Consider the following 10,128-nt stretch of genomic DNA (forward strand, 5'->3'; position numbering starts at 1 on the left):
TTGGAAACAGACCATGTGAGGATACTACCTCTACCACGGAAGCAGGAGCCTGCTCCGTCATGTAGTGGATGGCATCCTGGTCCCCCAGCCAGTCGGAGCCCTTCACAGTGTCGTAGAAGTGCCATCTCCAGTTGTCTTCCTCCATGTTCCCCAGAGCAGCATTGATCCCTCCCTGCAAACAGAGCAACCTTATAAGCTCCAAGGAGGAGACCCAGTGGCATCTTCCAGGCTCATCCTCTGCCCCCATCCCAGAATTGGGTTCAGAGAAAGCCAACTGCTTTTTCTATTTTTTTAAGATTTATTTATTTATTTTGAGAGAGTGAGAATGAGAGAGAGAGTGAGAATGAGAGAGAGAGAGTACGTGAGAGGGGGGAGGGTTAGAGGGAGAAGCAGGCCCCTCGCCAAGCAGGGAGCCCAATGCGGGACTCGATCCCGGGACTCCAGGATCATGACCTGAGCCGAAGGCAGTTGCTTAACCAACTGAGCCACCCAGGCGCCCGAAAGCCAACTGCTTTGACATGTCTGTAAGGGACCTGACTGTAGTCCGGTTACAGGACCTCCCTCAGCTTCAGTCTCCTTACCTAAGAGTTGTCTGGAGGGTTAAGTGAGGTTATATGTGCAACACTCAACACTTCCCAACCTGGCACATAAAAGGTACTCAGTAAGTCTATCTGGGATAATTTTATGACAAAATGTTCTCAGTGGTATTTATGGGAATATGTTAAAGACAAGAACTGTTTACGGTCAAGGAATGAACTGTGAACTCAGAGTCACAGGACACGGCAGTACGGGGACAAACATAATGCTCGCACTTTCCCTCTCCAACTTAAAACTGGAGTACTCCTCTCTTTTACACAAGTATAGGCACACAGAACTTCCCCCTCTGTTTTCCAACTGTTCCTCAGTCACAGCTTTTGAGACAAGCAACCCACGTTGGAACTCTTTTCCCACTTGGTGCTACTGAGCCTCAATTTCCCATTATGTTTAGTTCCCAGGAAAGGAATCCCTAGCACAGAGCCAGGAATCCTGTAACAGACAGGCAGCAAAAGTTACCAGATTACTTCCTCCTCCAACCCCTTCAATTGTAAACCCAAACACAATCCTGATTAAAAATGTGAAGTACCAGAGTAGTAGCAGAATAGAGACAACCTAGTTCAAAATAACACAAAATACTTGGCCTGGTGCATGCACAGATGCTATTTACTGCTACTATTAGTAATAATCAGGGGCACAGACAGCTAGTCTTCCCAGAATCCCTAGAAGTACAATTTTTTTTAAAGTAATCTCTCTATCCAACGTGGGGCTCATGTTCTATAACAAAGCAGCCAGGCGCCCCTGCAGAAGCACACTTTAGACTCTCCAGGCCCCCCCCGTCTTATCCTTCCCCCAATTAAACCTATTTTCTCCAGAATCTGCAATCAAGCTAAGCTATCCATTTCTTACTCTTTTTATTGTATTAATATTGCATTATCTGAACATCCTATTATTTTACATTATTTATAATTACGTCTACATCCATTTTTTTCTTTTAGACAATGAATTCTCCAAAAGTATATATTATTTATTTTTTCAGTGTACAAAACATCGTTTGAGGACAAAGTTATCTGGGCAATTAAGTGCCTGAAGAATGTTGCTGGACACTGAATACAGGCTACAGCAGTAATTAGAGTGGCTTTTACTGGTTCCTGGAAAATCACCATATACTCTGCTATCTCTATAAGGAAATGTGTTCCAAATACCGGAAAAAACAGTCCAGTACGATTTTGGAATACTCAACCAGGGTACTATCTACAGTATGCCAAGAAGAAAACAAAATTATAAAATCCCTGTGTAACATTTCACCTTACTTTTATCTTCTTCCCTAAATTCTGAGCATTTAAAGGCCTACACATTCATGCCATCACCATCATATTTAACAAGGCCCACACTGAGGCTGCGGCAGTAAACACAAGATCCGGGACCAACAGCAGCAAGCCCAGAGACGCTCATTTCGGATTGGGAAGAGTACAGTGAAGACAAACCGTGATGTGGGCAGGGGTCTAGGTGGGTGCTCAGAGAAGACCTGAGTGTGACTGCAGCAGAAAAGAGTGTAAGAGGCCCCAGAAGTGGCTCTGGCAGTGGGGGTGGTGGCAGTGTGGGCACAGACCCCCAAGCTGAGCAAATGGGTGCAAAGAGCAGAAAGAGACAAACGTGGCTGGAGTGTGGTGGGAAGGAGGCCTGTGGCAGGAGACTGCACTGCTGCGCAGGTGCCAAAACCACTAAGGGAGCCCCCTTCTCTTACCTGGGCCGCAACGGTGTGTGATCTGGTAGGAAAGAGCTTTGTGACGCAGGCCGTGTTAAATCCAGCCTCGGAAAGGCCAAATGCAGCTCGCAAGCCTGCCCCTCCAGCGCCTACTACCACTGCATCAAACTCATGGTCCACTACTGGGTACTGCGTAGAAATCTGGAAAGGAACAATTCATCTGTCAACCAGGGACTGTGGCTGCAGCTCAAGAGCTCAGAGAAACGGAAGGAGCAACACAAGAGCAGCTGCAGCAAAGAAGGGCCTCCACCCTGTGGGGCCCCACATGGTGTATGGCAGGGGCAGCCCACATCGACAGGGCCAACACAGAGTTGCCAAAAGGAGAGCACTCGTCCTAGCACCTAGGAAACCCACCATGAGGTGAAATGCTTAAGAGGTACAGTCTCAAAGCAAAGAACTGCAGAAGCAAAGGAAAGCAACACAAATCAGAATGTTAGTTCTAAATATGGCTTTTCTATTCAAGTATATTATCTTTTTATGTTTATAGCAATATATACATAGGTTATGCTTATACGAATCTAAGTTCATAACACAGTGTAGATCGTGACTCTCCACCTGTGATCAGCAAGTTTCTTACGACAATGTTAATATGGTGTTTCATTTAGGTAAGCACATTTCCAGTCCATCTGTGCAACCACCTCAGCACTGAGGACTGGAACCCTGCTTTAGGACCATGTTTGTGTTTGATTGAGAAGGTGCCAACTAGCATTAACTACTGTGAGGAATGAGAAAAGAACTTGTAAACAAATGTGTCTTGGGCAGAGAACAGAACGGGACCAGTAAACACAAAGAGCCTACACATGAATGGCTTCATGGTCCTATGTCATCCATCACTAAATAACATTCATCTGTTATTTATTATTTTGCTGCTCTGACTTAATTTTTACTCTGGTTTATAGATACCTATGAAGTACAAGCAAAAAGTGTTGATGATTGTGCTTTTATCTGTACCACAATTAAGTACTATATACTAAAAATAACTGGAGCATCATTGGAATGAGAATATTTTCCTTTAAATAGGAACTGTGTATTATTCCAATATACTGAAAACTGGTATAGATTATTACTCCTCTAAGCCAAAGATATCATTTATAAGGAAACAAAAAGTTGCAAACTTACTGAATCTGAAACTTTAGCAGAAGACCTCTTATTCCCATCAACAGCGAAGTGAAAACCTCGGGTGCCTGTCTGCCATGTTGCTGGCCACTGCTGACACACAGATGGAGATGGAACAGGATTAGCCATCAAAACTTTCCCTTAAGTCATGAACCTTTTCAAGTAACCAGGCGCTCCCCCTTCACCTGGACAGCTCAGCTGGGGTCCTCTACTTAACCCTGAAGGGTGAGGACCCAGGGCAGGCCCATGTGGCAAGGACCTGGCACCCAGGAAAAGCCCTTCTAAATGAAGCTTGTTTCCAAACAGGACACTCACAGACTCAGAGAGGAAAAGGCACAACTTCATGTTAACTTAACTTAGGGTTCTTCATGGAGAATAAGGGAAAGACATCTATTTTTGCAAAAGTGGTAGTTTGCAAACAATGAAGCACTTTTACTGTACCCATCATAACCCTGTTCACCCTAGAGCACCACATGTCTGCAAGGCTGTGTGGTTCACTGGAAAAGGCACTGGACAGTGTATCGGGAGATCCATTTTCTAGAAGAGGCTTTACTGCTTGTTGTGACACCTCAGCACCAGTGAGATCAGCCCTTCACTGTTAATGCGAGGACCCCAGGCCCAGAGACGCCCAGAGCTTGCTTCCCCCCGCTCCACATCTGTGCTGGGCTCGAGGCACACGCCCTCTCATCTGTCCTACCCCACGGCGCTATTCCCTCCTCTGGACACGTCTCTGGGCCTTTCATTGGCTAACCTCTACAACTCTCCAAGTTTTGGCTTATATGTCCCACCCTATAAACACTCAGGAAAACTGGTATTAATGAAATCACAGCCCAGGATGAGGTCACATTCTTTCCATTCTGCTGACTGCATTTTAGAGGACTACTGATGAAATGGAAGTTTTGGCAATCTCAGAAAGAACAGTTTTAGGAATTAAGTACATTTAACAATGTCTTCAGGTATTCTGCAATTTGGAAGAGACGTTACTTATTCTGTGGGGTAAAAAAATAGTAATAATAATATAAATAAATAAATAAATTATTCCGTAGGACCAACCAGAGGGGAATACAGGAAGGAGAATATGGCAAAATACAAAATGAACTCTAACTGAACAGTTTTGAACTGAAGGACTTCCTTCTAAGATTAAGGGACTCAGGCCAAGGCTGGAGGGCTTGGCCACTTGAAAAATCAATCGCAGGTGGCTCCGACCTCTTGGCTTCCTCCAGCTCTGACAAAAGGATGGTTGTCACAAATAGTTGACTTTATGCTAATACTCCAATTACAAATAAATTTGTTGGATTTCTAAGTAGATCTGAACGGATAAAAGCAATATTCTTGAATTCTTCAATTTCAACTTTAAATACATTTGTTTTAATTGACATAAGCCAACTTTTTCTTTCAGAAAATGAATTTAAAAACTAAAAAGAATATTCTTTAGTACAATTTTAAAATTGGTAAAATCACATCTTAAAGAAGTCAAAGAATTTTAATACAAATGTTCTTGAAAATTTTATAAAGTACAACATAAATGTAACAGTTCCAAAAAGAACAGTACATTTTGCAATACCAAACTGAAATTAAAATAGAAACAGTGAGTGACCCCTGCCAGCCGAGTGGGGAGGTGAGGCCATGAATGCAGGGCACCTGTCCCACCTCAACTCCTTCAGGAGACCCACCGGCTCCACAGCAAATCTCTGAGTAATGAAGAAAACCTGAAACTGTTTGGACAGTTTGCAACAATCCAAATGGCCATGGGCACAAATATAAAGTTGTGGTGACAGTACATGGAGACACCGATCCTGTTACAGGAATCGTTATGAATTTGACCAACCTCAAAGAGTATATGGAGGCGGCAATTATGAAGGCCTTTGATCATAAGAATCTGGATCTGGATGGGCCATACTTTGCAGCTATTGTAAGCATGACAAAAACATGTAGCTGTATGTATCTGGGAAAACCTCCAGAAATTTCTTCCTCCAGGCGTTCTTTATAAAGTAAAAGCATACGAAACTGACAATAATATTGTCATCTATAAAGGAGAGTAGCTTTTAGGGGTTAATACTGTAGTAAGAGTAATTTCTTTCCATATTTGAAAAGGTCTTTTTTAAAAAAAAAACTTTGTTTTAGAAAAAGAGTGTATGTGCACGAGCGGGGAGCCTCACATGGGGATTGATCTCAGGACCCTGAGATTATGACCTGAGCTGAAACCAAGAGTCAGACGCTTGACCAACTGAGCCACCCAGGTGCCCCTTGAAAAAGGTCTTTATCTCCTTGGACTATGAAGAAGTCATCATGTAACTTATACCTCCACATTGTATTCTGGAGTGCCTGATGGATTGAAATCATTGTATGTAAGACCTGCTGTGAATTCAAATCTATTTTAAAACCAAACTCGTAAAAAACCTGAGTATCATTTAGAGTTTCTAATGTACAGATTAAAAATCACTTCATTTTCAGTAAAATGTTGTGGTATGGAATTTAAAGGCAAAATAAATCAATTTTTGTCTTTCCGTTCTCTCGTTTTTGGTATTCACATTTTTCTTGGTATCATATGAAAAGCAAAGATGTTTATAAGACTTACAGTATGTGAAACTTAAAAAATTATATATATATATGGGTGATCACACAGTCCGGAGACACAGACAACATACACTTCTTCCTTGATTACATGTCAAGTATTCTAAGGGCACAAGTTCATTCAGTGAAAAAGGAGACACACAAATCACCTTAGGCAATGCACTGTAGATGGAGGGGAACTGATGGAAATACCCCTTCAGTGCACATTGTTCAGTGAACTTTTGCACAAGCTTGTTGAACTATGAATTTCTAGTGAGGAACACCACAATCACTGAACATTTGTCGGAGTATCAGTAAACTATTATATTTGTCTATGTTTCCAGACCTTATGACCACCTGTACAATTTTAATTCAGAAAACTGAATCATATGTATCAAATCCTATGACAATAATCAACATGAAAAGGATGTATTATACTGTAAAACATCTCATACAGGTTTTCCTAATCAATCCCATTTTGTTCTGATTATAAACTTACCTGCTTCAGTTAACTATAAGAAAAATAAAATAGAAACAGATTCCCTAAGTATTTCTTCTTTTTAGGATGTTCATGCTGAATAAGGACAGACACGCACACATGCCTAGCTTAAACACTGACAGCTATTATAATGAAATCTTTAAGAAATTATCACACTAACTCTGTGGAAAACAGACTACTAGCTTTTCATCTAAATCAGATTTGAGGAACAAAATTAGAATTTGTAAAGCCCAATATTAACCCAATTTGTCTTTAGATAAAACTCTTTTTGTGTCACTTAACACTTTTTTGAAGTTAAACTATCAAACAGGACAACATAGAGAATGAGGAAATCTACCTCAGAGGTAGAATTAAAAAACACTTAGACCTTTTAATGTCAGGAAAGCACAGGTGAATGAAATAGACGGTAAAAGGAAGAAAAAAGTGAAAAGAAGTGTGACGTCTAGCAAAGTGGGGAGTCCTCATCTAATAACATGCACCTACAAATCATGAACAAGAAACTCATCTATACAATCAGAAAAAGCAGCCAATAAAGGAGCGTGAACTAAATCCTCATTTAGCAGCACAAGGCAATGTCCAAAATGGACAAAAATACACCTGCATATTAGCTAGAAAAATGGAGGTAAACACCAGGGGCCAATAACAGAAACAATTTAGAATTGATTCCACTGGGGAACAGGTCTGGGGAAGGAAAGGGTCTTACTCCTTTTCATTTATAAAGCCTTCTGTATTCCTTGGCTCTTTTTTTTTTTTAAACTATGTGTAATTATTTTCATCAAAAATTTAAAGGTTTTTAAAACAGGGCTTCTTAAAACACATTTCACAAGATTACCAAGCACAGGCTGTCGGCCATAGGCTGTGGTTCAGATGAGCACCACACAAGGGTTTCACGGGTTATCTCACAGAATCCTCATTAAGCCCACAGAGAAAGGGAGGCTACCCAAGGTCTGGACTCAGGTCTGCCTGGCTGGCACCAGATTTTGTACATTGCCCCAGGTAAGGAGCCTTTGGAAAAATCTCTGCGACTCCAAAATAACATGCATATCCAGATCACATATCAAAACCAAGCCACAATTTTTCAAATGAAGCAGGAAAAACATCACACAGAATGCAGAACTGAATGCCACTGCAGTATAATTACCCCAAAAACAAAACGAAAGGTTACTACAATGGCCTAAATAATGTAATTCTAGATACACCATTAAAACATATTCAAATAATACATTCAAAAAAAGAAACTGACTTACTCTAGAACAGTACTTTGGATTTTCATGTTAAAGAATTTGAGAAATCTCATCTGAAGCAGTTAACCAGCAACTATCTCAGATCCTCTGTTTTAGTTTTCTTTTCAGTAAACTAGGACAGTCTGCAAATTGTGTCAGTGCATTAGGGTAACTAAAAATGAAACAAAGGCAAAATAGGTTTGATAATTTTGCAACTTGAAAGCAGCTTTAAGTATAAAATGACTTGGAAACACCACAGAATTAAACAAAATGAGATAAAGAAAAATTCTCTGTGGATTTTGTTCAAATTATTCTCAACATGTACTCTCCAGGCACATTTCTCAGTTGGTGATCATACATTTCTTTTTTGGTTCTGCTAATTGGATGCTTTTGTTTCTGACAATCCTAAATTCCACTAAATATATTGCTTGGGATGGGAAAAGCTACCTTCATCAAGATAAAAAACTTTTTTAAAAACCCAAGACCAACTTCTAGTAGGCCTAAGTGGTGGTTCAATTTTGCTATGTTTCTTGCCCTCATGTTCAGAAGTCCCTAAATAAAGGACTGTGGTGAAAATTCAAGGAGATAATGAAGGGAAAGCGCCGGCAGCTAACAGTGATTCGACCAAGATCACTTGAAATCAAGCCAACACAAAAGGAGAGGTTTACACACCCTGACCTCTTGAGCCGAAAGCTCAGAGCTAGAACTCTTCTAGTCCAGCTTCAAGGACAACAATGTTTTCATAAAGTGACAAAGGGCAGGCGGTGGGTGAGTGAAGCAAGTCCCACAGGCTGGAGGGGTGTCGTCTGTACAAGGGCCCTGGAGCACCGGTCTGGGGTGACTGTGGATTAGACCTGTTTAGCTCTTCCCCACAACCACCACCAGTTACCAGTGAGTTACCTCACCTAACAAAGCAGGAAGCACTGTAGGTAAGTCAGCTCAGGGACGCCTGACTAACAATACCCCACCGACCAAGGGTTCCACTTCCTACTTGTGGGCTCCCTCCATCCTTTGTGTCTTAGAGCCCAAGACGGGGGTTGGAGAGTGGGGACCTCTGCTCAGTAAGCACCAACCACAGCAACACGTGAAAGCATTTCAACTGTTCTCTGGTGTTGGCAGGATGGCTGACTAGACCTCCTCACATTTAACTTTTAATATTTGCATTTCAAAAAGGAGAAAATTGCAGGTATAATTACAGGCACAAGTCAAGTCAGTATTGTTGAATGCCTTGGTTCCTACTGGGATTTTCACTCTGTAATTACATTACTGAGCAAGTAGGCGGAGGATCATTTAAAAGAGCCCAAATAACTAAACCCTCTAAGTTTACTGTGCCTCAATAAAACCCGAAAAGATGGATTCTGAAGGCGTCCCTGGAAATAGTACACGTGACACAATCCAGTAGCTAGGGCTCCAGAAAGTCTCCCCCCGGGGCCCTCCACCGCTGCCCGGAGTCCGAGCACTCTAGGCACCTTCCACCCACCTCCCCTGACAGCGCACGGGAAACCAAACTTCCCGGCGTCCTCGCCCAAACGTGGTTTTGCGGTCAGAGAGCTGGTATTCTCCGTCTGATTTCCTAAAAAGCGCGCAAAACGCCACCACACAAAAACCAGAACCAAGGCCCTAAACTGTACTGCCAGGTCTACGCTTTCCCCGGAGGCTCGGTTCTGCGAACCACCGCGAGGGAAGCCCAAGCGCGGGTGCCGGACGTGCCGCCCACCGACCCCGCCTGCGGCCTCCGGGCCGCGGGCGCCGTACCGACGGTCCCGCTGGGCGGGCGGCACGGCGGCAGGCACAGCGCCCGGCCCGCGCGCGCCTGCGGTCGTGGGCCCGCCTCCGCCTCCGCCCGGGGTCTAAGGGCGCTTTTGGATTCCGAGGCCCGGGGCACCCATGGGCCGCTACCTGTCCGAGTGACCTTGGCCAAACACGCCTCCCCACGCGCTGAAGACCGGGGCTGCGGCAACGCTGATCCGCGAGGCCCCCAGACCCCAGGCAGGGATCCCAGGAGGGGGAAGCGGCCCCAGGGCGGCACGCGGGGTCATGACCTTCACCCGGACGCAGCCCGGCGGGCTTCTGAAAACGTCCCGCCGCCCTCTGGGTCGGCCCCACCTCTTGGGCGACCTCCTCCCCGCACCGGCCCGCAGACCCTCCCCGGGCCGGGGCCGGGGGTACTCAGCGTCCGCTCCGCGCTGCGGGGACCGTCCTGCCCCCATCTCGGCCCCCGCGCCCTGCCCGCCCCGCGGCGCCGACTCACCGCCCTGGTCAGTGCCAGGCGCCGGGCGCCCAACAGCCGAGACACCACCCGGACCCTCGACATGTCTGTCCTCCAAGGCGCTGTCCCACCAGCCCCCGCGCCGGACTGCGCCGGCGCATCTAGCCGCGCCCGGGCCGGGACGCGGGGACACCGCGCCTGCGCACCAAGCCACGACCCCGAGTGG

At 44.6% G+C, this 10,128-nt stretch overlaps 1 protein-coding gene across 2 annotated transcripts in view; it reads right to left on the reverse strand.

Annotated features, from left to right (window-relative positions):
* The window catches only part of SDHA (succinate dehydrogenase complex flavoprotein subunit A), a 30,554-nt gene extending 20,479 nt beyond the window's left edge, over positions 1-10,075 (reverse strand). Inside the window, exons 1-4 of one of the 2 annotated variants that reach the window (XM_028090007.2) lie at positions 9,945-10,075; positions 3,422-3,508; positions 2,282-2,443; positions 29-172 (exon numbers count right to left, since the gene is read on the reverse strand). In XM_028090007.2, coding sequence (XP_027945808.1) covers positions 29-172; positions 2,282-2,443; positions 3,422-3,508; positions 9,945-10,007 — 456 coding nt within the window. In that variant the 5' untranslated portion in view covers positions 10,008-10,075. Of the gene's footprint in view, positions 1-28; positions 173-2,281; positions 2,444-3,421; positions 3,512-9,944 lie in introns of both variants that reach the window. The other variant, XM_028090006.2, reaches the window with a different exon arrangement.
* Positions 10,076-10,128: the final 53 nt, after the last annotated feature.

The sequence above is a fragment of the Eumetopias jubatus genome, unplaced genomic scaffold, assembly GCF_037043125.1.
Source record: "Eumetopias jubatus isolate StellerSeaLion01/CBP00866 unplaced genomic scaffold, mEumJub1_p1.0 scaffold_5, whole genome shotgun sequence".
Lineage (NCBI taxonomy): Eukaryota > Metazoa > Chordata > Mammalia > Carnivora > Otariidae > Eumetopias > Eumetopias jubatus.